Here is a 27,670-nt window from a genome sequence, read left to right as displayed (position 1 = left end):
GATGAGGTGATGAGCACCCGTTGACTACTCCCCGTGGCCAGGCGTCCAGCTGAACACTTCAAGTGCGTGATCTCAGGGAAGTTTTCCTCCCTCCAGGACACCAGCCCTGCTCCCCTCACCAACGCCGGCCCTGTCAGCAGCCCCGTCTCTCCACCCCAGAGCATCTCGGGTCCTTCTAGCCAGTGCAGTCAGTCTCCCGTCCAAGGCAGGGAGCCCCGGGCCATCAGAACCCGGTGTCCTGTAGGTGCTGCAGTGCCCTGCCCCTTCCCCAGGGACCCTGCCCGGGTTCGCCTGCCCATGCGAACACGCCAGCATCTGCACCTTGGCGCCTGAGGGTTGTTTCTGGAACAGCAGAAGGCTGTGCTCCCTGTGTGCACGGCAGGTGAAACGTGCCAGGGGATTAACGTTCTCGGGAGTAACCCAGCCCTCAAGCAGTGAGCGTCGGTAAAGAAACACCCGGCTCCTTGACCCACTTCCCAGCACGTCCCCACGGGGGCAGCCGGCTTGGTGCCGCTGTCCCCATCAGCTGCCGTGCCTCCCTCCCTGCTGACCCTTCTCCTCCATCGAGTGTCTCCTGGGTAAACTAGCACTTCTGGGGGAGCACCTGGGCTGTAGTCCGTGCTCAGTGAGGTACTCACTCTCTCTATCAGGATGTCTTTGTCTAACTCCTGAGAGCAAGATGACTTCCATCCTGGTCACTGTATTAATACAGCTACCTTGAAGTGAAAATATTTATGGCCGAGTCACCGTCCAAAGGGCAAAACTGCTGGGAACACGGATGTCCCCACTGATTGCTTTGGTAATACCCAGCGGAGCTCTGGCTCTGGATAATCTATTCTCCATCCCTCGAGCCTGGCTGGGCCTGCTGGCTCTGCCCCCGAGTAACTTCCGCTGAAGTCACTCTGGAAAGCAGATCTTGACCTTGCTGCATTATCCATATCGGGCTTCCTGAGCGATGAATCCTTCGTAACGGTGTCTCCCCTAAATAATTCATTATCCAGTATGTCTGTTCATAGAAGGGAAGTTATGACAGTCATACCATTAATAACAGAAATAGTAATAATTGATGCTTCCCAGCACTTACATGCTTACCACGTCCTTGCATGCCAAGGGATTTGCACTTATTTTCTCACTTAACCCTTACAATGAAGGAGACCAGCACTATTGTGTCTTTTGTAGCTGGGGAAACAGGTACAGACACATTAAGTAATTTGCCTGAGTTTGTGGCGGAGTCAGGGCTCACATCCAGCCCATCGGAAGGAAGAGAGGGCGGGAGGGAGGAGACGCAAATGAACATTTCATCTGCCTTACCGTCTGTAAATCAGAATGAGCTTTCCTCTCGTTCTACGGACTGAAGAGCCCCCAGTATTTTTTTCCACTGAAGAATAACTGATTCTGGCTGGGAAGATTCAGAATGTGTTTTGTGTGTATGTGTGTGTGCATGCATGTTCTTCGTGTGTGCACGTCTGTGTGTGCACACATGTGCTTATGCAAGCTGGGAACAAATCCTTTTGGCTCTGGCATGTGAAGATCCTGCTGAGGAGTCTTGTGGTGATTGGATAGAAACGGGACCCTCTGTGTGGAATCCGCGGTGTGGATCTGCTGCCAGTGGAGGCTGGAACCTCCCTTCCCCTTGGGCTCCGAGGCCCCCAGGAAGTAAATCACAGTGCTGGGTGGGCATCCATCAGCACGCGGTGCAGATGCCCTGCTTTGCAGCTCTGAGAGCAGAGAGCCTGCGGGATCTATCGTCTCCTCTAATTATAACCAGACCAGAAAAAAGGCTCCCGCCAGCTGGAGCTGAGGCCGGAGCTCGGGAGAGATGGCGCCGCATACTTGCCAACTTAAACGCAGTCGGGTAATCGGAGCAGCTTTTGTAAAAAAATGCAGTTCCCCAAAGCCTCACCTCCAGGCGGTTCCTTAAATGACTCCAGCTATTTTTAGGGCTTATCTGGGCTGGAACAGTGAGGACGGGGAACAGAACAGACAAAGCAGTTTGGAGGCGTGGGTCTGGCCCTGCTGCTCCCCAGCCAGGCGGCCTGGGTCCATCACCCGACTCTCTGAGATTCAGTTTCCCCACTTACGCAGCAATACATCTGACATGCTATCTCTGAGGACCCCTCCCGGCTCTAAAAACAGAATGTTCTGCAAATTCTAGTGACTAAAGGTGTTATACAACATTCCTGGGGGGTCAGCTATTTAAAGCTGAACAAAAGTGCTGGGCACGGTCCAGCTCTGAGATTTGGCCACAGACATCCTAATGTCTCTCTCCTCCTACCTGAGTTCTGACCTCCAGATAACAGTCGCCATGTCACGAGCATCTCAGATAGTCTCAGCTCAGTGCTCCCTGCCTCCCTCCTCCCCAGGCCTGTGTTTCCAAGTCTGGTCCTCACCAGTCTCCCCGACCCTCCATCCCCACTGCCAGAATGGTCTCTGAACACAGAAACAAGATTGTGTTTCTCCCTTGCTTTAAAGCCCTTCCGTGGCTCCCCACTGCCTGTAGAAAGAAACTCAGACCGCCTCGCGTGGCCCACAGAGCCCAGCCTGATCCGCCCCTGCCTAGCTCACTCCCCTAACCATGGCTCCTGTCATCCCGAAATAGTGGGATTCTCAGAAAGAACCTCGGTGACTCAGGTCCGGCGACCTTTGCACATCCAGTTACCTTGGATGCCCTTCCCTCCATCTGTGTCTGCCCAGATTTTATTTGTTCTTTAAATTCAGACCGGGCCTTGCCTCCTCTCAGAAGCCTTCCCTGATTGCTCCTCAGCTGGGCAGGGAAAATATTCCATGTGCTGTTATACAAGCCCAGCCATTCCCCCTCCTTCTCATTTACCCATGATACCAACACAGCTTCTCTCTGTGCCTGTTTCCCTGTAGACACTAAACTTTTGGGGGTTGGGGCTGGGATTTTGTCCTGTTGATCATTGGAGCAGGCCCTTAAATGGAGGAGGCCCTTAATGGTTTAGTGAATTCCTTTCTTCTCTCCTTCCCTCTTTCCGCTGACGGTGCCTCAATTAAGAACGACAGCCAGAGCTCTTACTTTTTTAGGGATGGAAACATGAATCAGATCAGGTACCATCCTTCAAATTGCTCACCTTCTCCTGGGGACAGATAAACCATGTGCACCTCGGCCAGACCCACGAAAGACCCGGGACTAACTTCCGTGCCTGGGGGTCCGGCAAAGCTTTGTCCAGTGTGGACCTTTGAAGGACTCTGGGCAATCGTCACGGTGTCCCTGATACCACCTGGTTCAGCTGAGTCCGTGACTTCGGGGAGGTGCATCCTTGCAGTTTCTACATTAAACAATCGCTGCTTTACCTTGCGATGCCTTGCATCAGGGTCCATTTACCTCGGGAACATTTTTCATTTTCCTTCCCTGCCTTTATTTATTGCAGGCAATTCATCTTTCTCTCGGAGCCCTTTGCCGCCTCCTAGTTAATTGCTTGTTGTTCAGAGTTTTGTGGTGTTTAAGTCTTTGTTTTTATCCATGGAAGCCAATGAAAGTGGAACTAGAAAGTAGAGCATATGTTTGCTTTTTTAAAGCTATTTTTTATTCTCCCACATATGACTGCTGCAAGGAAGCCCAGCTTCAGGTGGCAGTTCCAGTGACAGGGTCGGAGCTGTGAAGTGGAGGAGCGGGCCTCTCTGCCCTTCTGCCTGACACCTTAGTGGGCGGCATCGGGCCCGTGCCCGCCAGGTTCTGAGCCTGCTCTCTGAGTCAGAGCTGGCACTCAGCGGGAGCCCCCGGGGCCCGCGCATCCCTGTGGGCCTTGGGCAGCCCCGTGAAGTGGGAGTTTGCAGGGGCTGAGTAGTTGCACCAGTCGTGGAGCTGCGGAGTCTAAGGGCAGGGAGGGCCCAGGTGTGTCTCACTGAGATGCTTGTCCTTTACATTTGTGTTGGACATGTGCTTATTATTGGTCTCCCACTAGGGTACCGGTTCTCCCAGCTGCGTCTCCAGTGCTCATACATGCTTGGCACAGAGCAGGATCTCAAAAAATATGTATCGAATGCGTAAATGATATCCATGGATAGAATCTAGTGGGAGAAGAGGCGGTAATCATTGTAAAGGGAAATAATTAATTTGAAAATTATTTTGTGGGTCTTCCTCTCTATGTCAGGCTCTGTACGAAGAGTTTTGTATCGTATCCAAGCTTCACCACAATCCTATGAGGTGCAAAGACAATCCCCTTTTTAAAGACGAAGAAATTGGTGCTCAGAGACGTCAGGCAACCTGCCTAAGGTCACATAGCTAGGACCTGGTGATCAGGAACACAGCCCAGGCCTGTCTGACTCTGCTGCTGAAACTCTCAACTGATGATAATTCCTTTCTGTTCTTGCAGCATCTTACACAGGGCTTGGAACAGAGAGGCTCTCAAAATACAACTTGAATGACTAAATCATCTCTTAGGACAGAATCTAGTTAGAAGATGTTTTAATCATCCTAATGTGAGCCCTGCAAGCTCGTTTCCTGTTTTCCATGGCAGCATCTCAGAATGTTGGAGACAGCAAGAACCTTCCTGAAATCTCGTGGGTTATTAGGTGCCACTGATGCCGAGTGGTGTGTTAGCCCGGGGATGCAGAGACGAGTGAGGCCCGGTGCCCACCCACAGGCGGCCTCCTCTCCCCTTCCCCAGGGACACAGTGTCAGGCCGGTACATCCCACCGTTGCCTCTGTGTGGGCATCGTGGTTGGGCTCCTCTGAGGACCCCAGCTGCAGGACTCAAGTCAGCCCCCCCAGACTGGTCCAGGTGGTTTTGTAAGGGGTCATGGATAAGTATGTGCTGCTGATGGTGGAGAATCCTGAGTGAATAACTGACCTGCTGAGTCGGTTTCCTACCACGGCTGAGCGACTGCCTGAGATTCTCTTGACAGCCAAGGTGGCGGGTGTCAAGCCTTCTGTCACAACCAAGTACTGAGGCTCTTGCGGGTTCTGTAACCCGCTCAGCATCACACAAATACATGACTGAGCTGGATGACCCCCTGTCCCGCCAGCTCCCCTGAGCCCAAAGTTCGTGTCTTTTCCATTACTTCGTGTGGCCAATGAGCAAGGTCCTCTCTCAGAGCCGAAACAAAAGGAAATACGCCTTTCCATTAAAGTATCACGAACAGTTTTCTTCTCTCTGATGTTTCGCTCTTTAAAATCATGCAGTTTAAATGCTGCTAAATTATAATTCAAGCAAAATCCAAATGAATTGCGGAAATGTGGCTGTGAGAAGGAAAGCCGAAGTTGCCACGTCGCCTGCAGAGCCAGGCTGTGTGAGCCGGGTGTCCCCACGTGGGCTCCCTGAACGCCGGTCACACGGCCGGAATGGTGGCCTTGCCTCATGCTTGCCTGTGATCCAGGGCTTTCACGAAGGCTCATGTTTCATCGGAAACCCCAGCGTCTCTGCCTGTTTCCTGCAATTGGCCGTGGAAACAGAAGCTGTCCATCTCCTCCCTCTGTTGCGTCTGTTTTCACCTGGGAGATGTATTTGCACAGTTCCCTCCGCTTAAATCCCACACCTGCTCCCCCCGGGCAGGGCAGGCTGGCCACCTTCCCAGAGAGCAGATGTGCTTTTCCTCTGTGCCCCGGGCTCCTCTGGCCAAACTCACTCCTGGCTCTTCTCTTTGGACAGGTTTTGACCTGATGGATTTGTTCAGTGTGAAGGCGATCTTGGGGGAGAGAGAGAACGGGGCGCAGAGTTCCTACGTCCGGATGGGATCCTTCCCTGTGGTGCAAAGGACTGAGTGAGTGGGTTGCTTCTCCTTCTAGACCTGCCCGGGACGCCTCTGAAAGGGTGGGAAGGCGCTGGTCAGCACGGTTGCTCACTGAGCACTGGGCAGGGATTTCGCCTACAGGGTGCCTGGTGAGGTCGCCCTGAGATGAAGCAGCCGAATCACTGACCCGGGAATTCAGCCTATTTCTTAACCATGTATTACCATTGACATTACTGGTCCCCTGGTCCTTCTACGCTCACCTGCCCGTACAGGTGTGGTGTTCATCCTCCATCCATTCATGCCTGCATTTTTCTATTAGTTCAGTAAACAACAAACGTTTATCGTTTATGGCTTAGATCCACGGCACCTACTGTGGACCAGCCACTGCATGACATGCAGGCAGAGCACCACCCAGAGTCGTGGAGTCGTTCTGGCCAGTGGAGACCCAGTTCAGTGTTTGCTGGGTGCCCGGCCTTACACAGGTCATTGGAGGTCCCTGTGCCCCAGTCATGGCATCTGTTTCACCTGAGGTGAATGTGTCCGCCTTGCAACATCATCTGAGAGGATCATGATGCAGAGATTAGTCCAGGGTCTGACACCTGTGGGGTCTCCAGTCAGGGGCTAATGATGACACCAGAATAAATGTTCCATTCTTCTCCTCTCAGGCAGGATGGTCTTTTGAAAATGAAAAGTGATGTTTTATCTTGACATTATCCTTCATCTTAAAACTCCTTAATTACTTCTGAGTGTTCTTAAGCTAAGGGCCTGGGAAGACCCTGTGTGTGATCTAGCCCCGTGATGCCTTTCTGGCATCAGGTTCGTCCTGGCCTGTCATTGTCCGCACTGCCCTCTACCTGGGACCTCTGCTTGTCCTTCAAAGTGCAGCTCATCTGTCCTGCTTTCAAGGATGCCTCCCCCTAACTCTGAGGTTAAGCCAGGCCTCCCCTTATTTTCTCTCCTCACAACCTGTCCTACTGCATAAAATGTAGCAACATTGAAGCCAGCAACTCGACTGTGCAATGAGTCATTTGCAGACTGTCTCCCCAGCTCTGGGAGAAGCTCCTGGAAGGGCCTGAGTCTGGTCTCTGCTGAGTCCCAGCGTGGAGCTGAGCCCTGCCTGGAGGAGGGGATGAATCAGTCCACGATCAGTGAGAAGCCTCTGTTAGATACAGCCTGGCAAAGGTGGGCTTGGCACATCAGGCCTCAGAGCTTGCATTTGGCAGGCATGCAATCGTTTCTCCTGCTCGGTGGGCCTTCTCTGAGTGCCAGCCTTGCACCAGGACTGTATCGGGCCCTAACGTCCTCCATGGCTCACAGTGCCAGCATCCCGGGAGAGTGCTGGTTCAGAAGAGGAAATGCTAGGTCGGTTTCTCTCTCTGGGTCCCGTTTCCCCGCCCTGTGATGGAGACCATTATCGCAGTCAGCAGACCCTTAAGGGAGGCATGCCTTCCTGACTGTGCGTGTTCTGTCCACACGGGCTGAGGTACAGATGCTGGGTGATCTTAACCACCTGGCCCCATGCTCATTTGGGGGCCGCACAGGGATGAACAGAATCCAGGTTCCATTTCCCACTTAACTCCCCTTACTTCTTTGGCCTAACTGTCCAATTCATCCATACCACTTAGAAACAGAAAAAAAAAAAAAATCACAGGCAACTTCACTTTAAAGCAAATGTACAAGGGGATTCCTTGGCAGTTAGGACTCCACACTCCCACCACAGGGGGCCCAGGTTCGATTCCTGGTGGGGGAACTAAGATTCTGCAAGCTGCATGGTGTGGCCAAAAATGATGATGATAATAATAATAATAATAATAATTAATAAAGCAAACATATAACAGAGAAAGAACAAAACAGAGGGAGGAAAGCACACGTTACGCGAATGTGGTGGGGAGCCCAGCAGAGGCCTCCCGCTTGCTGAGGATGCCGTCTTCCTATCAGGACATTTGGAGCAAACAGCACAATGGCCTTGGACTCTGCTCTCTGGACGTGGGGCTGAAGTGTTTCTGGGAAATGGATTTGGGCTCATGTTATGCTGAGTCGTCCTGAGAAGGAATTTCTACATGGTTTCGAGTTTGTTTTAATGGCAAAACACCAGAAACAATCAAACCGACAGAGCTCTGACGTGTTGAGTGAGAATAGCATCCCTTTCATTTCTAATGCAATTTATGCAGATACATACATACACGTATAATTTTTAATGTATGGGTTAATTTTGTTCATAATGAAAAGGGGTGTTACTTTCAATATTTGTATTTTTCTTACTTGCTAAACGTTTAAAGGGCACTTTACACACCTTATCTAGCTTATTTCTCACCACAATAAAATGGGGGGAGCAAGGCTTGTATTATTCTCAGCATTTATCTGGTGTGACATTTGAGGCTCAAAATGGGACAGTAACCTGTTCAAAATCTCATAGTTCCTAGGAAGCAGAGGTTGGCCTCAAACTCAGGTCGGTCCTTCAACTCCAATCCCTTTACCCTCTCCTGTGTATCTGTATATATACACAGCCTAAGAAAAAGTATGTCTCTCGATAGAGAGAGATAGAGGCACACCCCGGAGATATCGTGGGTTTGGTTCCAGACTACTACAATAAAGCGAATATCAAAATGAAGAGAGTCACACTTTTTGGTTTCCCAGTGTGTATAAAAGGTATGTTTACACCATATTGTAGTCTTTTAAGTTTGCAACAGCATTACATCTTAAAAAACAGTGTACATATCATTCGCACTGATGGACTTGCTTGGTGGAGGGTTGCCACAAACCTTCAATTTTTAAAAAAAACACAGTATCTGTGAAGCACGGTAAAGCTAAAGCACAACAAAACGAGATGTGCCTGTAGATAGAAATATAAATATAAATATAGTTATCAATATATAGATACAGTGTATTTAGATACATAGCATATTTGTATATTATACATACATGTGCATTGAGAAGTAAGTGTGTTTAGAAAAGAACAGTAGCATAGTTGGCCTCGTTAATGCAATAAGAAGAAAACAAAATTGCAGGGCAGCATCCATCTCAGGCTCCACAGCCTGTGTCCATGCAGAGCAGTGGGGAAGCCCCATACCCCTCCCATGCGGCAGTGACCTAGGACGTCCCTGGATCCCGGGAAGGCCCAAGGGAGTAAAGGGCACTGCTCCCAGTGCCTGGATGTGATCCTGGGTGAAATCCCAGCTCAGAGAACGACTCTGAACAGCTGGGCCAACTCCCGGCTCGGATCTGTGAACCGAGATCACAGAGGGAGGACCAGTCTTTACTCACAGGTTCTACAGCCAAACGAAGGGTCCCTGAGGGTCCATGAGTCTGCGAACCAGAAACCCAGACGCCTCCTCATTTCCCTTCCTGGCTCTCTAGCCAGACAGTTTCCACCTCCTCCAATGCAGAAGGCAGCGCCTTGCATTCTTTGCCCCCAGAGCAGGGTTTGGCCCGCCCTGAACGGGTGTGCCGGGCAACAGCTGGCGGTTAAGAGGAGAGCTCTGGAGACCCGCCGCTGTCTGCAGGGGAGCCTCTGCTCAACCGCTGAGCAGCGGGGTGCAGGAGTCACCCCGTGAGAGCCTGGCCGCCCTCAGCTAGGGCGGGGCATCACAACACCGTACATCGTAGCTTCTATCGCGGAACAACGTGCATGCTGAATGTGTAGGGGAAAGGGCAGTGCAGGGCTGTCTGGGCTGGAGCTGCAGGGGTCAAGGGATTCCCCCATTTGAGGGCCTGGTCCCCTGAGCTCAGGAAACCAGTGCTCTGTGGAGACGGAGGATGTCCTGGCACGTGGGGCAGGGACCAAGCGGGCTAAGATGTGACAATGTGGCCTTGCTGAGGTGCAGCAGGCAGGGAGAGGTGAGGCTGGAGCACTCGGCCGCATTTGACCCCGCGGCGGGGTGGCAGTGTAGCATTTATTATTGATTTTGGAGAGATGGATGCAGACGAGCATTGCGGGGGTGGATTTCACGGGGCTGAGGGTGGGTGCACCGGGACAGTGAAGGGGCCACAGCGAGGGTCGGCGGAGGGTTGTACGGAGGCCCTGACTGAAGGAAAAGGTGGTAAAGGCAGGCGAGCAGGTGGACTTTAGAACCCTAGGAGGTCAGAGTGGCAGGACTTCGTGACCCCGGGGTGCGTGGGCCTCCTTTGCAGCCTCTTCTCTCAGCCCGGCGCCATCTGTCTCTGTCTCCCTCCAGGGATGTGTTCCCGCAAGGCTTGCCTGATGAGTACGCCTTTGTCACCACCTTCCGGCTCCGGAAGATGTCTCGGAAAGAAGACTGGTATATCTGGCAGGTCATCGACCAGTACGGCATCCCGCAGGTGTGAGCAGCATGCCTTGTCTCAGTGCAGAATTCTTTCTCCTTCTCGTGGGCTTGGCATCAACCACCATGTTTTCTCCTGGGGTCTCTGTCCTGGGCCTGGGAGATGGAGGGTCTGGTGTCCATAGAGGCTCAGGGCAGCTGCAGGGGCTGGCAGACCGCCAGAGGGCTGCACTTCTTCCTTGACGGTCAAGTGCCCGTCACCTGGTGGGGCAGAACGCCCAGTTCCTGTCTCAGGGACCCTCAGCCCAGCCAGGGAGGTGGCAGCCAGTGCTGCTGTCCTGTGGCACATGCTCTCTTAGCAGCACGTTCATGATGTAGTGGAGGAAACTGGCTGAGAGTCAGCACAACCTGGGTTCAGACCTCGTGTCTAGTCCTTTCTTGTTGTGGCCTCTGAGACACGTTCACTTTCTTCCTTTTTAAAAAAAATTTTTTATTTATTTACTTTTTATACAGCAGGTTCTTATTAGTTATGTATTTTATACATATTAGTGTATACGTGTAAATCCCAGTCACCCAATTCACCCCACCACCACCCCCCCGCCCCCCTGCTTTCCTCCCTTGGTGTCCACACATTTGTTCTCTACATCTGTGTCTCATTTCTGCCCTGAAAACCAGTTCATCTGTACCTTTTTCTAGATTCCACATACATGTGTTAATATACGATATTTGTTTCTCTCTTTCTGACTTACTTCATCTGTATGACAGTCTCTAGGTCCATCCACGTCTCTACAAATGACCCAATTTCGTTCATTTTTATGGCTGAGTAATATTCCATTGCATATATGTACTACATCTTCTTTATCCATTCATCTGTCAATGGGCATTTAGGTTGCTTCCATGACCTGGCTATTGTAAATAGTGCTGCAGTGAACATTGGGGTGCATGTGTCTTTTTGAATTATGATTTTCTCTGGGTATATGCCCAGTAGTGGGATCACTGGGTCATATGGTAGTTCTATTTTTAGTTTTTTAAGGAATCTCCATACTGTTCTCCATAGCGGCTGTATCAATTTAAATTCCCACCAACAGTGCAAGAGGGTTCCCTTTTCTCCACACCCTCTCCAGCATTTGTTGTTTGTAGATTTTCTGATGATGCCCATTCTGACTGGTGTGAGGTGATACCTCATTGTAGTTTTGATTTGCATTTCTCTAATAATTAGTGAGGTTGAGAGCTTTTCATGTGCTTCTTGGCTATCTGTATGTCTTCTTTGGAGAAATGTCTAATTAGGTCTTCTGCCCATTTTTTAATTGGGTTGTTCGTTTTTTTTAATATTGAGCTGCATGAGCTGTTTATATATTTTGGAGATTAATCCTTTGTCCATTGATTGGTTTGCAAATATTTTCTCCCATTCTGAGGATTGTGTTTTCGTCTTGTTTATAGTTTCCTTTGCTGTGCAAAAGCTTTTAAGTTTCATTAGGTCCCATTTGTTTATTTTTGTTTTTATTTCCATTACTCTAGGAGGTGGGTCAAAAAAGATCTTGCTGTGATTTATGTCGAAGAGTGTTCTTCCTATGTTTTCCTCTAAGCATTTTATAGTGTCCAGTCTTACATTTAGGTCTTTAATCCATTTTGAGTTTATTTTTGGGTATGGTGTTAGGGAATGTTCTAATTTCATTCTTTTACATGTAGCTGTCCAGTTTTCCCAGCACCACTTATTGAAGAGACTGTCTTTTCTCCATTATATATCCTTGCCTCTTTTGTCATAGATTTGTTGACCATATGTGCATGGGTTTATCTCTGGGCTTTCTATCCTGTTCCACTGATCTATATTTCTGTTTTTGTGCCAGTACCATATTGTCTTAATTACTGTAGCTTTGTAGTATAGTCTGAAGTCAGGGAGTCTGATTCCTCCAGCTCTGTTTTTTTCCCTCAAGATTGCTTTGGCTATTCGGGGTCTTTTGTGTCTGCATACAAATTTTAAGACTTTTTGTTCTAGTTCTGTAAAAACTGCCATTGGTGATTTGATAGGGATTGCATTGAATCTGTGGATTGCTTTAGGTATTACAGTCATTTTCACAATATTGATTCTTTCAATCCAAGAACATGGTATATCTCTCCATCTATTTGTGTCATCTTTGATTTCTTTCATCAGTGTCTTATAGTTTTCTGAGTACAGGTCTCTGACCTCCTTAGGTAGGTTTATTCCTAGGTATTTTATTCTTCTTGTTGCAATGGTGAATGGGATTGTTTCCTTAATTTCTCTTTCTGATCTTTCGTTGTTAGTGTATAGGAATGCAAGAGATTTCTGTGCATTAATTTTGTATCCTGCAACTTTACCAAATTCATTGATTAGCTCTAGCAGTTTTCTGGTGACATCTTTAGGATTATCTATGTATAGCATATCATCTGCAAACAGTGACAGTTTTATTTCTCTTCCGATTTGGATTCCCTTTATTTCTTTTTCTTCTCTGATTGTCGTGGCTAGGACTTCCAAACTATGTTGAATGATAGTGGTGAGAGTGGACATCTTTGTCTTGTTCCTGATCTTAGAGGAAATGCTTTCAGTTTTTCACCTTTGAGAATGATGTTTGCTATGGGTTTGTCATATATGGCCTTTATTATGTTGAGGTAGGTTCCCTCTATGCCCACTTTCTGGGAGTTTTTATCATAAATTGGTGTTGAATTTTGTCAAAAGCTTTTTCTGCATCTATTGAGATGATCATATGGTTTTTATTCTTCAGTTTGTTAATATGGTGTATCACATTGACTTATTTGCGTATGTTGAAGAATCCTTGCATCCCTGGCATAAATCCCACTTGATCATGGTGTATGATCCTTTTAATGTATTGTTGGATCCTAGTATTTAATGTGTTGTTGGATCCTTTGCTAGTATTTTGTTGAGGATTTTTGCATCTGTATTCATCAGTGATATTGGTCTGTAATTTTCTTTTTTATGAGTTTGGGACTGTTCCTTCCTCTGCAGTTTTTTGGAAGAGTTTGAGATGGATGGGTGTTAGCTCTTCTCTAAATGTTTGATAGAATTCACCTGTGAAACCATCTGGTCCTGGACTTTTGTTTGCTGGAAGATTTTTTTTTTTTTTTTTTTTTTTTGCAGTACGCGGGCCTCTCACTGTTCTGGCCTCTCCCGTTGCGGAGCACAGGCTCCAGATGCACAGGCTCAGTGACCATGGCTCACGGGCCTAGCCGCTCTGTGGCATGTGGGATCTTCCCAGACCGAGGCATGAACCCATGTCCCCTGCATCGGCAGGCAGACTCTCAACCAGTGCGCCACCAGGGAAGCCCTGCTGGAAGATTTTTAATCGCAGTTTCAATTTCATTACTTGTGATTGGTCTGTTCATATTTTCTATCTCTTCCAGGTTCAATCTTGGAAGATTATACCTTTCTAAGAATTTGTCCCTTTCTTCCAGGTTGTCAATTTTATTGGCATAGAGTTGCTTGTAGCAGTCTGTTATGATGCTTTGTATTTCTGCAGTGTCTGTTGTAACTTCTCCTTTTTCATTTCTAATTTTATTGATTTGAGTCCTCTCCCTCTTTTTCTTGATGCGTCTGGCTAAAGGTTTATCAGTTTTATTTATCTTCTCAAAGAACCAGCTTTTAGTTTTATTGATCTTTGCTACTGTTTTCTTTGTTTCTATTTCATTTATTTCTGCTCTCATCTTTATGATTTCTTTCCTTCTACTAACTTTGGGTTTTGTTTGTTCTTCTTTCTCTGGTTCCTTTAGGTGTAAGGTTAGATTGTTTATTTGAGATTTTTCTTGTTTCTTGAAGTAGGATTTTATTGCTATAAGCTTCCCTCTTAGAACTGCTTTTGCAGCATCCCATAGGTTTTGGATCGTCATGTTTTTGTTGTCATTTGTCTCTAGGTATTTTTTTTTCCTCTATGATTTCTTCAGTGATCTCTTGTTTATTTAGTATTGTTTAGCCTCTGTGTATTTGTGTTTTTTACGTTTTTTTTCCCTGTAATTGATTTCTAATCTCATAGCTTTGTGGTTGGAAAAGAAGCTTGATATGATTTCAGTTTTCTTAAATTAACCGAGGCTTGCTTTGTGACCCAAGATGTGAAGTATCCTGGAGAATATTCTGTGCGCAGTTGAGAAGAAAGTGTAGTCTGCTGTTTTTGGATGGAATGTCCTATAAATATCAATTAAATCTATCTGGTCTGTTGTGTCATTTAAAACTTGTGTTTCCTTATAAATTTTCTGTCTGGATGATCTGTCCATTGGTGTAAGTGAGGTGTTAAAGTCCCCCACTATTATTGTGTTACCATCGATTTCCTCTTTTATAGCTGTTAGCATTTGCCTTGTGTATTGAGGTGCTCCTATGTTGGGTGCATATATGTTTATAGTTGCTATCTCTTCTTCTTGGATTGATCCCTTGATCATTATGTAGTGTCCTTCCTTGTCTCTTGTAACATTCTTTATTTTAAAGTCTATTTTCTCTGATATGAGTATTACTACTACAGCTTTCTTTTGATTTCCATTTGCATGGAATATCTTTTTCCATCCCCTCACTTTCAGTTTGTATGTGTCCCTAGGTCTGAAGTGGGTCTCTTGAAGACAGCATATATATGGGTCTTGTTTTTGTATCCATTCAGCAAGGTTGTGTCTTTTGGTTGGAGCATTTAATCCATTCACATTTAAGGTGATTATCGATATGTATGTTCCTATGACCATTTTCTTAATTGTTTTGGGTTTGTTTTTATAGGTCCTTTTCTTCTCTTGTGTTTCCCACTTAGAGAAGTTCCTTTAGCATTTGTTGTAGAGCTGGTTTGGTGGTGCTGAATTCTCTGCTTTTGCTTGTCTGTTAAGCTTTTGACTTCTACATTGAATCTGAATGGGATCCTTTCCAGGTAGAGTAATCTTGGTTGTAGTTTCTTCCCTTTCATCACTCTAAATATATTATGCCACTCCCTTCTGACTTGTAGAGTTTCTGCTGAGAAATAAGCTGTTAACCTTGTGTATGTTATTCCCTTGTTGCTTTTAATTTTTGTTTGTCTTTAATTTTTGTCAGTTTGATTACTATGTGTCTCGACGTGTTTCTCCTTGGGTTTTATCCTGCCTGGGACTCTCTGCACTTCCTGGACTTGGTGGGCTATTTCCTTTCCCATGTTATGGAAGTTTTTGACTATAATCTCTTCACATATTTTCTCAGGTCCTTTCTCTCTCTCTTCTCCTTCTGGGACCCCTATAATGTGAATGTTGTTGCGTTTAATGTTGTCCCAGAGGTCTCTTAGGCTGTCTTCATTCCTTTTCATTCTTTTTTCTTTGTTGTGTTCCGCGGCAGTGAATTCCACCATTCTGTCTTCCAGGTCACTTATCCGTTCTTCTGCCTCAGTTATTCTGCTATTGATTCCTTCTAGGGTAGTTTTCATTTCAGTTATTCATTTCAGTTATGTTTTGTTCATCTCTGTTTGTTTGTTCTTTAATTCTTCTAGGTGTTTGTTCTTTAATTCTTCTAGGTCTTTGTTAAACATTTCTTGCATCTTCTCAATCTTTACCTCCATTCTTTTTCCGAGGTCCTGGATCATCTTCCCTATCAGTATACTAAATTCTTCTTCTGGAAGGTTGCCTATCTCCACTTCATTTATTTTTTTTTCTGGGGTTTTATCTTGTTCTTTCATCTGGTACATAGCCCTCTGCCTTTTCATCTTGTCTATCTTTCTGTGAATGTGGTTTTTGTTCCACAGGCTGCAGGATTGTAGTTCTTCTTGCTCCTGCTGTCTTCCCTCTGGTGGATGAGGCTATCTAAGAGGCTTATGCAAGTTTCCTGATGCAAGGGACTGGTCGTGGGTAGAGCTGGGTGTTTCTCTGGTGGGCAGAGCTCAGTAAAACTTTAATCTGCTTGTCTGCTGATGGGTGGGGCTGGGTTCCCTCCATGTTGGTTGTTTGGCCTGAGGCGACCCAGCACTGGAGGCTACAGGCTCTTTGCTGGGGCTAATGGTGGACTCTGGGTGGGCTCACGCCAAAGAGTACTTCCCAGAACTTGTGCTGCCAGTGTCCTTGTCCTCACGGTGAGCCACAGCCAGCCCCCACTTCTGCAGGAGACCCTCCAACACTAGCAGATAGGTCTGGTTCAGTCTCCCCTGGGGTCACTGCTCCTTTCCCTGGGTCCCGATGCGCACACTACTTTGTGTGTGCCCTCCAAGAGTGGAGTCTCTGTTTCCCCCAGTCCTGTCGAAGTCCTGCAGTCAAATCCCGCTAGCCTTCAAAGTCTGATTCTCTAGGAATTCCTCCTCCCGTTGCCGGACCCCCAGTTTGGGAAGCCTGACATGGGCCTCAGAACCTTCACTCCAGTGGGTGGACTTCTGTGGTATAAGTGTTCTCCAGTTTGTGAGTCACCCACCCAGCGGTTATGGGATTTGATTTGATTGTGACTGTGCCCCTCCTACCATCTCACTGAAGCTTCTCCTTTGTCTTTGGATGTGGGGTATCTTTTTTGGTGAGTTCCAGTGTCTTCCTGTCAATGATTGTTCAGCAGTTAGTTGTGATTCCGGTGTTCTCACAAGAGGGAGTGAGCGCACGTCCTTCTACTCCGCCATCTTGAATCAATCTCGACATTTGCTTTCTGAGTCTTAATGTTCTTAGCTGGAAAATGGAAAACAGAAAACCTCCCAGGAATGGTTAATGGAAGCACCATGTGGAATGATGTCCCTAAAGCATCTAGAATGCTGCCTGATGTGTGATACAAGTTTTTATGGTAGTCCTTGGTTTTACCTTGAATGGAGCTCTGCAGCTCGTCTTTGCCCATGTCTGGTGCATTCTGGCTCTCAGTCCCTATGAAGGTAGGACCACCTGTCAACAGCATGCAGCCGAGTGAGGGAAGACCTGTCTCAGACCCAAGCCATCAACACCATACACTTATTTGAGATGCAAATCCCGATCCGCTTGTTCTCAGAGTTCATGGACCAACCGTATCTGTCATTTACCCTGTCCTCTCTTGAAGAATGAACTGTGTAGAGACATTACTCATCTTCAGCTGGGGGACACTGACTTTATTTTCACTTGGGGTTGAAATAAAATAAAAGCTTGCTCAAGCCATTGGGCTGCGGTAGCCACACTCCCAGGCTCGTCCCTCAGAGGCGACTTCTCCGTGGCAGTGAGCTCACTCCCCGTGGTTGAAGCTGGACCCTGCCCCCGAGGGCACATCTTATCCACACTCACACGCAGTCAGTAGGAGCCAAGGATTGTCCCGAGCGCTTCACAAATCTTAACTCAGTCCCCCTAACAACCCTGTGGGTAGGTTCTGCTGTTACCGCCTTACAGAGAGGAGACTGATCCACAGCAGGCTTTAGACATCTGCCCGTGTTTTGACAGGTCATGAAGGGGAGAGGTGGGATTTGAACCCAGACAGTCAAGCTCCAAGTCTGTCTTTTGACCGCTGTGCCCCGCTGGCTCTGGTCTCCATCCATTAGTCCTGTTGAATGACACTCCTGCAACGTCCCTGGTTAAACTGAGATGCAGAAGCATCGTCAGGCTTGACTGCCCAGTGGCCTGATTTCCTGAGTGTGGGAGGCCGACTGCAGGAGGTGAGACTCTTCTCCAGAGAGCAGGCAGCTCGTCGTGACCCTCACCCACCTCCATTGCAGACGCGCACGTCTCCAGTCTCCCGGGGTCCTGTGCCGTGGGCCTGGGCACCTGCCATGGCAGTCCTATGGGGCGAGCCCGCACCACCCCTCAGTCTGGGTCCTCTTCCTCCATGGCGTTTGCAGGGCCGTGTCGGCCTCTTCCCCTCCTTCTGCCAGAATGAGCCCTGGGCTGGAATCCTGCAGAGCCGGGCAGAGACAGAACCTGCCTTTTCACAGAGGCACCGGGCTGTTCTGTTCCACTGAGCAGGCTTTGGGGCATACCCTTCACTGAAAATGACGTGGTGGCCGCCCCACGCCTCAGGGAAGTCCTGACCGGACACAGGAAAAATGGACAGAGGCCACGTAGAAGATGACCTGTGAGCAGACTGGTGTGAGCCACCTTCTCACGTGCTCTTTGTCCCGTAGCCCTGTAATAACCGGATCTAGATTTTTACATCCATGACCCCACGGAGAATTTACAACCACCCTTGACCGCTGGCATTTTCCCCATTTGTCATTTGGAGAAACTGAGGGGTACTCATTCCAGATCTGATAAAGGGCCAGGAGGAGGCTAGTTCTGGAGCAGGGTGGAGGGGTGGAGGTGAGACTCAGAACAGGGTGGAGGCCAGTGCAGGGACTGGAGAGTAGGCTCTGCGAGGTGGGCAGGCCCAGGACAGGGGGCCTGGGAGACAGACCGCTGTGGTCCTCTTGGCACAGGGTGATACTGACTCAGACCAAGTAGTCATAGGGAACTGGGGAGAAATGATGGGATTCTGGATATGTAGTTTGAAAATAGAACCAGCATGGTTTGCTGATGGATCTGAGCCATGGAGTGCCCTCCTGAGCCCCCCCACCCCCACCCAGCTTGGACTCGGGCCTGCCGGGCCTTCCTCTGCTCTGTATGGTGCTGGGAGAAATAGAAACATTGGAGAAAAACCCATGTCCTCATGAAGCTCCCCAGGTGGCTCAGGGGTACAGGGCTCAAACAGGTGAAACTGATTTCAAGAAAGAGACCAGGTTTAATCATGATTATAAGATTATGCTTACGAGAAGTTTAAGGTTATTAGTCAGGGGTTCATAGTTTTGTTTTTCACCCTAACTGTAACATACCAGCAGACAATGCAGTTAAAAATAAACTTTAGGTTCCCTTTGGCTGTGCTGAAGCCATGTGGGGGACCGGAGACAGAGAATCCAGAACACCTGGGTGGTGTCATAAACACTGTGGCTGGTTCCCGGCAGGGCAGTGGGCTCCTTCCTTTAACCTCGGGGCTCTCATTCATTCATTTATTCCCTTTCTGTTGAGTCCTACTATATGGCGTGTGTTGTCCTAGCCACTGGGGTTAAAGAGATGAGCAGTAGAGACGGGGTGCCTGCTTAAAAGGATGGGGCAGGGCAGGCAAGAAGCAGGTGGATGAAATAAATGACCCAGAATGCTTTCATGTACTGACCCGAAATGCTATGAAAAAATAAATAAATCCACACGCCTGAGGATGTGAGAGCAAATGGCCAGCTTAGAATCCAGTTACACGTGTGTGTCAGAGAAGGCTTCACTGCGGCGGTGTCTTTGAACTTGCTTCGTTTATTATAGATAGTATTTAGAACACTGCCTGATGTGTAAGTACTATGGAAGTGTTTTATATATCTATAAATTCATTTAATTCTCATAACAACTCTATCAAGTAGGCACTATCATCAGTGCCATTTTACAAATGAGGAAACAGCACACAGAGGTTAAACAACCTGCCCGAGGTCACACAGCTTAAAAGTGACTTGCCAGCTTGGGTGTGGGCAAGCAATAGACAGCCCAGATTTTTGAAGAGTGTTTCAGTAAAGTGTCTCGGGGTAAGGGAGCTGATGAGGTTAAGGGTCAGGGTTAAGGAAACCAATGAAAGATACTGTGGTGTCCTGGGATTAGCAACAGCAGGAAGCTCCTGCCCGGGGCCTGGATGGCCTGGGCAGGGAGAGGTTGGTGGTTAGCGGAGACGTTGTGTTCTGGAGTCGTGGAGGAGGGAGGGCTTCCAAAGGGCCCTGGCACGTGGAGGAACATGGCTGTCTGGAACCGCAGGGAAGCTGGGAGGGCAGGAGAGTCAATACCAGACCCCTCTCTCTTCCTGCTCTTTGATTTCCACTCCCATGGGCCAGACTAACGAGAAGCCAAAGGGCGTCGGAGCCCAGGTCAAGAAGTCAAAGGTCAGAGTCTGGGAGTCCAGATCCAGGTAGAGAGAGGTGGAGCGTGGATATCAGGGCAGATGGAGACTAACCCCATGGAGATTGGACAAGAATATACCCATCCATCCATTTGCTCAGTGAATACCTATTTTCTGTGTCACATTATGTCCCCCACCTCCGTGCACTGAGGCAGTGTTGATCTTGCTCACCCCTGCATTCCTGACACCAAGCAGGTTGCTTGCCTGTCACAGAGGATGTTCAGTGAGTATCGTGCAAGGGATGAAAAAATAAGCACATGGATGAGCATACGTTCATTCATTACTTCATTCATTCATTTTTTAAAAATTAGTTTAATTTATTTATTTTTTGGCTGCATTGGGTCTTCATTGCTGCGTGCAGGCTTTCTCTAGTTGCGGTGAGCGGGAGCTACTCTTCGTTGCAGTGCGCGGGCTTCTCATTGTGGTGGCTTCTCTTGTTGCGAAGCACAGGCTCTAGGCATGCGGGGCTCAGTAGTTGTGACACAAGGGCTCAGTAGTTGTGGCTCACAGGCAGTAGAGCGCAGGCTCAGTAGTTGCGGCGCACGGGCTAAGTTGCTCTGCGGCATGTGGGATCTTCCCGGACCAGGGCTCAAACCCGTGTCCCCTGCATTGGCAGGCATATTCTTAACCACTGCGCCACCAGGGAAGCCCCTCATTCATTCTTAAAACGCAGAGGAAAGTAAAACTTCCTTCCAGAGTTTTCAAGGCATTTTGCAAAGGGCTGGAGGGTAATCCAGTGAACAAGACAGCCAAGGTCCCTGCCACCGAATTGCTTTATTCTACCAGGGCTTCAATTTTATCTTCAAGGTGAGAGAGAGTTTGGGTTAGTGGATGGGGTCTCAGACTGGCACCTGGTATCTAGACACAGATGGATTCTGTTTTGCTGCCTGCGGTTTTAAAAGAAGCTGAAACCACTCAGGGTTTCTGGTCGGTCTCACAGATCAAGCCCCTCCTCACCAGTCCCCTTGTAGTTTCACAAAGGTGCTCTTACCTGCATAGCCCCTCGGGTACTTGAGATTTTGACCCCTGGATTAACGTGTGAGTTCAGATCTTCCATTTAATACAGGGTTTAGATCAGCCTGTAAGGCAGATGTCAGTGACACCATCGTAGTGAGGAGGACACCAAGGCTTAGGGATGGGCAGTGATTTGCCCAAGGCTGACCAGCTGGTGAGGGTCACGGCTAGGATCTGACTCAGGTTTGTCGGGTCTGACTCTGCGATCTCCCCGCCCCAGTTGCCCTCTCCTCCCTTGGTCCCATGCAGCTCAAGGGGCCTCTCGTTCTCTCCTCCCCAGGTGTCCATCCGGCTGGACGGCGAGAACAAGGCCGTGGAGTACAACGCTGTGGGTGCCATGAAGGATGCCGTCAGGGTGGTCTTCCGAGGTCCCCGGGTCCATGACCTTTTCAACCGGGACTGGCACAAGGTGGCCCTGAGCATCCAGGCCCAGAACGTCTCCCTGTACATAGACTGTGTGCTGGTGCAGACACTGCCCATCGAGGAGAGGGAGAACATCGACATCCAGGGGAAGACTGGGATCGGCAAGCGCCTCTACGACAGTGTGCCCGTCGACGTGAGTACTGGCAGGCCTCCTGCAGCCAAGGTCCTGGGGTCACCAGGGAGAAGCCTCAGGAGCCAGGTGCTCCTGATGTCCCCTACACCTGTGTGTATCATGTATCAAGTCATCACCTTGCACTGTCTTAGGAGGGAGGACCCTGACTCAGAAAACTGCCATGTCACCATCACTCATTCATTCACTCATTCATTTAATTATTTAGCCACCTGATCATTTACCATATATATATTGAGCACCTACTCTGTGCCAAGCACTGTGCTCTGCACTGGGGACACGGGACATATATCTACATGTATATGTAGACAAATCGATGGGCAGAGAAATAAGAGTTACACAGTTCCCTGTAAATTTAGACTCTTTTCCCTTCTTCTCTAATTGTAAAAATATTGGAAAATGTAGGAAAGTGTATGGAAAATAAGTAAAAATCATCCTCATTTCACCAACCAGGGATATTAGCTGGGGAAGACTCAGTGGCTGGTAATAGCTGTCCTTCCATCACCATTACATCAGTGTCCTTTCCTTCTTTATTCTTTCTTTTCCCTCCTTAATTCTTTTTTCTTTTTTTTCACTTTCCTTTAATGTATCTTTCTTTCCTCTACAAATGCATTCCCACATCTATACACACAGACACACACACCATGAATATGCACACACGTAACACATGTACACTTAATGTGCTGTCTTCAAGCTGAAGTCAGCTTGATCCTTCTGGCTGGGAGTGTCCCCGGCTTCTCGAGAAGTAACCAAATCATGATCTGGGATAGCTCTTTTCAAAACCATTTCTTTTATTTTTTTACACGTATATGTATTTCTGTTATCAAATGTAGGGTTGTTGGATGTGTGCTAGATATTTTGAAATTTATGTAAATAATGTACAGCATGTATAGTCATGTCTTGCTTTTTTTCTCTCAAAATTATGTGTCTAAGCTTTTATTTCTTTTAGCTGCTGCATAACACTTCATTTTATTGTACATTTTGCTTATTTATTCTCCTGTTAGTGAATATTTAGATTGTTTTGATGTTTCACCATCAACCAGCAAGTCTTGGGTCTTGAACGTGCTGGCACATTTCCAGATGTGCTTTCCTCATGAAGAAAATAGGGTAACACGTGCCTTTGAGGCTGGAGATATATACCAGTTGGGAGAGTTTCTCTGGGGCATTCAATGATTAGATTGTAGGGTAAACAATTTTTGACTTTCCAGCATATTTTAACTTCTCAACAAAGTGACAGAACATTTATGTGTCTACCAGCAATGTATGAAAGACCCATTTTCTTAGATCCTCACCAACATTCATAGATTTTTTTTTTAACGTTTTTGTTGTTGTTTTGCCAATCTGATGGGCATATGATGGTATTTTATTGTGGTTATATCTGCATTTCCCTGATGACCACTGAGCTCAGAAATACTTCTCTGTGTTTCTTTTTTTTTTTTTTTCTGTATCCACTCAACCATTCATTCTGTGCCTCGGGACATCTGCTTTGTCAGGAAGTGCTCTGGGGCTGGGGGTACAGAGAAACACGAGATAAGAGAGGTCTGCCTCACAGAACTGCTGTTCTAATCGGAGAAACACAGTTTAAAAAGTAAACTGAGAAATGCACACAAAGGAGGCATTGTGGTCATTGCTTTTATAAGGATGTACAGGATGACAAGTGACAGGGAGGGCCTGGGCTCTGATGGGTGGTTACAGAGGTGAAAGGTGAGAGGAGCCAGCCTTGTGAGGAGCAGGAGGGAAAAGCAGGTAGGAAAAGAGAGCTCAGTGTGTTTGAGGGCTGTGGGTCAGGATGGGGAGCCCAGGGGGAGGATGGACACACAAATGTATAATTACCATGCAGGCTGCTATGTTCGGTATTAGCTGTATGTACAAGGAGACAAGTGGGAGAAGAGACCCCGTGAACTCTTCTTGACAGTAGAGGATGTGTATCAGTTATCAGTTGCTGCATAACAAATATCCCCCCCACCCCCACCCAAAAAAGAGGGATGAAAACAACAAACACTTATTGTCTCATAGTTTTTGTGGTGCAGGAATCTGGGAGGGGCTGAGCTGGGTGGGTCTTGCTCAGGGTTTCTCATAACGTCGCTGTCAAGCTATTGGCTATTGCTGTGATCTTGAAGTTAGAACAGGGCTGAAAGACCACCTCCAAGCTCACGCAGGTGATTGCTGGCAGCCTCCCGTGGGCTGTTGGACTGAGGGCCTCAGTTCCTTTGCTGTTGGATTGCTGACAGCGGCCCTGGTTCCTCCCTACGTGGGCTTCTCCGTGGGGCAGCTCCCTGTGTGCCAGCTGGTGACCTCCAGCCTGCGTGATGTGAGAGAGAGAGAGACCATGCACGCACGCACAAAGAAGCCAGTCTTTCTATAACTGATCTCGAAGTGACACGCCATCACTTCTGCCATGTTCTGTTCCTTAGAAGCCACTGACCAGGTCCCTCCTACGCTCGGGGGTGGGGAGGGGAATGAAGCTCCACCTCTTGGAGGAGCATCAAAAGATCTGTGGGTGTATTTTTACAACTCCTGAGGGGATGCCTCAGCGTGGTTGCTAGTTTTCAGGGGTTTTCCTAGAAGAGAGACAATCCGTGGTTTCATTTGCTGTGCAGAAGCATGTAAGTTTAATTAGGTCCCATTTGTTTCTTTTTGCTTTTATTTGATAGAAGCAAACTTTTAATATAAAAAAGTTCACTTAAGCCACCACATGGAGATGAGAGAGTTGAAAACAGGGGTACCCTGAACCTCTGGAGACTGTCGGTGGCAGCACCATGGCAGGGGCTTTAGCGAACGCAGTGGCCACGGACTGTGGACGGGAGGGGGCGTGTGAGGGGCCTGAGCTGTAGCACATTCAGAGCAGGAGAAGACGCTGCCCCCGGTCTGTGCGGACTCGCCTTGCACTTGGGGCTCGCACCGTTAGAGGGACGGGCTGTCTGTAGATGACACTTAGGGTGCCCCTGAAGTTCAGCTCAGGGTCAGACCATACAGGACCCTGAAGAGGAAGTGGGCCTGATCCCTGAGCAGGGCCGACCTGAAACCAGGGAGCACCTGGGTTCCAAAGCCCCCAAACTCACCCTCTGTCCTGCTCTCCCTCCCAGTTTGACTTACAGCGGATCGTGATTTACTGTGACTCCCGCCACTCAGAACTGGAGACGTGCTGTGACATCCCCTCGGGTCCGGTGAGCAGAGACTCTGCATGGAGGGGTTGGTGGTGGGGGGGAATGGGTCCTTGGCTTCCCGAGGGAGGGGGCGTCCTGGGCCCTGGGATGGGATCAGGGGACACCCGCCATCCCAGTGCACCCTGGGAGGGAGCCCGGTGGTCATCGCTAGGGTTCCATTTCCCGGTCTGGCGGGCGTGGGTTGGGGGAGCGGGTCATGCAGGTCTGTCCCAGCCTCGGTCTGCAGCCCCCGGTGCTGCAGCTGAGCGATGAGGCCCAGCTCTGGGGAGCACGGGGCAGAGGCTGGCAGGGGGGAACGGCATCCCTGCTGCCGGCGCTCAGAGCGGGGAGGCCGCCGTGCTCTGCGCTGCTCAGCAAGACAGGAGGAGGCAACACGGGGTCAGGAACAGCGGGCAGAGGCTCCTGGGGCCCCGGCGCAGTTCTGCCTCTCCCAGGGCCTCCCACCTCTGCCTCGGTCCACGTCCCTCCCTCTCCATTTACCAAATACCAGTTCCAAGGGTGCTTCCATAGTCCTGCCTCCCAGAGCTGAAGGCTGAAATCCTTGGACTCGGCGGGCGTGGGCCCCGGATGCAGTGAGCACTCGGTCAGCGTGTCCTGTGTCGGGACGAGTGGGGGGCACAGGCACCCGGGGTGGTCGTTACCAGGGCTGGGGCTGCGGAGTCAGCTGAACCTGACTGTTGAGAGAGAGGAGAGAAAGGAAAGGGAGGGAGACGGGTAAGAGCAGGAGAGAATAAAGGGAAAGAAGGAGGGGGGGGGAGGAAGGGAAGGAGGGAGGGAGGGGGCTGGCGAGGGTAAGGAAGTAAGTCATTACGGGCACACCTGCTGGGTTCCTGCGTTCCAGACTCTGAACTGGATGCTTTCTTCCTGTCCCACTAACTCCTCCTCACTGCATCATGATGGAAACGCCCTTGTCCCCATTCTGCAGAGGTTAACACCGAGGCTCAGAGGGGTCAAGTGGTTCCCACAGGCTGCTGAGAGGCCAGTGAAGTGGCTGAGACCCTTGGCCCACACCAGTCTGACTCCAAGGCCTCAGGGTACCGGGACCTGCGGTCAGACGCTACTTGCCCTCCCTGCTCAGGCTCCAGTGTCCTAAGGGTTCCTGGCTCCCCTTTGCCTGTGCAGGGAAGCTCCAGGGAGCGGTGCTGGGCAGGAAGCCAGCTTCTGACCGCTGTGCTTCCCTTCCAGTGCCAGGTGACCGTGCTGACGGAGCCCTCACCCCCGCCCCAGCTGCCTCCCACCTCCGGCAGTGAACAGATCGGGATTTTGAAGACTATCAACTGCTCCTGCCCAGCTGGAGAAAAGGTACCATCCACAGTCCACCCTCAGCCGCCAGCCCAGGGCCCCAGAGCCGAGTGGGGCAGGGTGGCAGCAGAACCGGCAGTGGAGGTGGGAATTTCCCATCATGCACGTGGGCTGCCAGGGCAGGGTGGCTCCGGGCTCCAGGCGACTCTCCGGTCAGGGGCCTGTCCTTCCTCCTTGGGCTCCTCCCTTCTTGATTTCTGTGCACATCGGGAGGGGAGCTGCTCAGACCCAGCTGTGACGAACCTCTTCCTGAAGTTCATAACGTCTTCCCAAGGCGCTCTGGCCCCTCCTGGTCTCCTCTGCACTCGTGTGTGCGCCTAAACCAGCCAGATTTGCTTCGAGAATAAGACCCTGTAGTGGCTGAGGATTTAGGTGTGCTCTGCGGGACACACCCTCATCCCTTTCTTCTCAATGTTCCCTGTAATTCACTGTACTATATAATCCAAATGCATATATGAGTAGAGTTTAATGCCTCTTGTTTCTAATTTTAAAACCTAATATGTTTCTGACTGCCACCACTGCCCACCCTTTAGCCTAGATGAAATGTCTCCTCGAGTGCCTGAGGCTTTCATCTGTTTTTCTGTGGACGAACAGCCCTCTTAATAAGAAAAAAATTTCCACTGTTTGAGCAGAATAAACAGATATGTGAGGATGACGACATCGAGATGGTCTCCGTGAAGATCTGCTCGCCTGGTAGCCCCCCAGGGCCCTCAGTCTACAGCATTCAGTGTATCCATCACTGTGTCTGCCCCTCCCAGCTCAGGGCCGGCACGCAGGAGGTGCTCCCCAACTTTGCAAGGGCCTTGGGAGACACAGACAAAACTATGAAATCGTGGTTGACGTTCATTGGAGTGGACACGCTTTAAGAATTTCCTAACAGTTTCGTTTCAATAAGCCGCCTGCCCTGGCAGCCTCTCCTCCCTCCCTCCTTCCCTCTCCTCTGTTCCCCTTCACACTCTCCTTTCTGCTTTCCACCCAGAGACCCCCTCCCAAGGAGCTCCCAGTCAAGTGGGGATGTCTAACCATGGCCCAGCTGGCTGGGAGGCCACGAGGAGCAAGCTCGGTCATGCTGCGAGCTGAGGCTTTGTCTGGGGCGTCGGTGGAGTTAGGGACTTCCGGCCTGGTGCTGGGTTAGGATTGGGAGAAGCCAGAGAGGGAGCCAGGGTGGGTGCACCCAGGGCGCTGGGCGGGGATCCTTGTCCGCACCCCTGGCGGGCTCAGGCGGTCCACATACAACGTGTTGATCCGGTTCTCACCCATCAATGTCATAACGAAAGCAGCTGTCCAAACCCAAGTCCTTTTGAATTCTTGTTTTCCATTGAAAACCCCAAACGGAAAGGGTAACTGTAGCAGCGTGGGGCTTGGCCCACTAGCCTGCAGACTGTGCCCGGGAGGGCGGCCGACGCTACTCTGCCCAGTTCATGGTTTCCCCGGAGCCCTGCCCTGGCGTGGCCCCTTTGGAGGAAGTCTGGGGTCAGGCAGGCCTCCGTCCTCTCTTCTCGCCCACCTTCTTACTCTCCAGCACACGACCACCTGCTGGATCGCCACTGACCTCCTGAGCGTGGCTCACAGATCCCCTCCCCCACCTGTCCCCACTCTGTGTGGCCCCTGGTGGGTCCTAGTTGCCCTCTAGCCTCATCTCATCTCTAGCCTCTAGGCCGGCAGGAATGTCCTGTTCCTCTATGAGGTCCTGATCTTTCTTGCCTTCTGGAATTTGCATATGTAGCATCTTCTGCCTAGAACATAGTTTTCCCTCCCGCCACCCCTTTTAATCTGCTAACACCTGTTCTTCTTTCAAGACATCCCCAAAGAATCCTTTTCTGATCCCATTATTATTGTCTGTATAATCTCCCTCCTCCCTTCCTCCCTGCCTGCCTGCCTGCCTGCCTTTCCGTTCTTCACATCC

The 27,670-nt window shown here is 49.4% G+C and overlaps 1 protein-coding gene across 1 annotated transcript in view; it reads left to right on the top strand.

Annotated features, from left to right (window-relative positions):
• COL22A1 (collagen type XXII alpha 1 chain) overlaps positions 1-27,670 on the top strand; it is a gene marked incomplete at both ends in the record, with an annotated part of 241,676 nt that overhangs the window by 34,758 nt on the left and 179,248 nt on the right. Inside the window, 5 exons of the mRNA XM_081258732.1 lie at positions 5,613-5,724; positions 9,870-9,993; positions 21,023-21,298; positions 24,382-24,462; positions 25,648-25,764. Coding sequence (XP_081114858.1) covers positions 5,613-5,724; positions 9,870-9,993; positions 21,023-21,298; positions 24,382-24,462; positions 25,648-25,764 — 710 coding nt within the window. The remainder of the gene's footprint in view (positions 1-5,612; positions 5,725-9,869; positions 9,994-21,022; positions 21,299-24,381; positions 24,463-25,647; positions 25,765-27,670) is intronic.

This window comes from Mesoplodon bidens (assembly GCF_964165515.1).
Source record: "Mesoplodon bidens genome assembly, chromosome: 16".
NCBI classification, from domain to species: Eukaryota; Metazoa; Chordata; class Mammalia; order Artiodactyla; family Ziphiidae; genus Mesoplodon; species Mesoplodon bidens.
The sequence above is the reverse complement of the archived record's forward strand: the minus strand, read 5'-3'. Positions and strand labels throughout refer to the sequence as shown.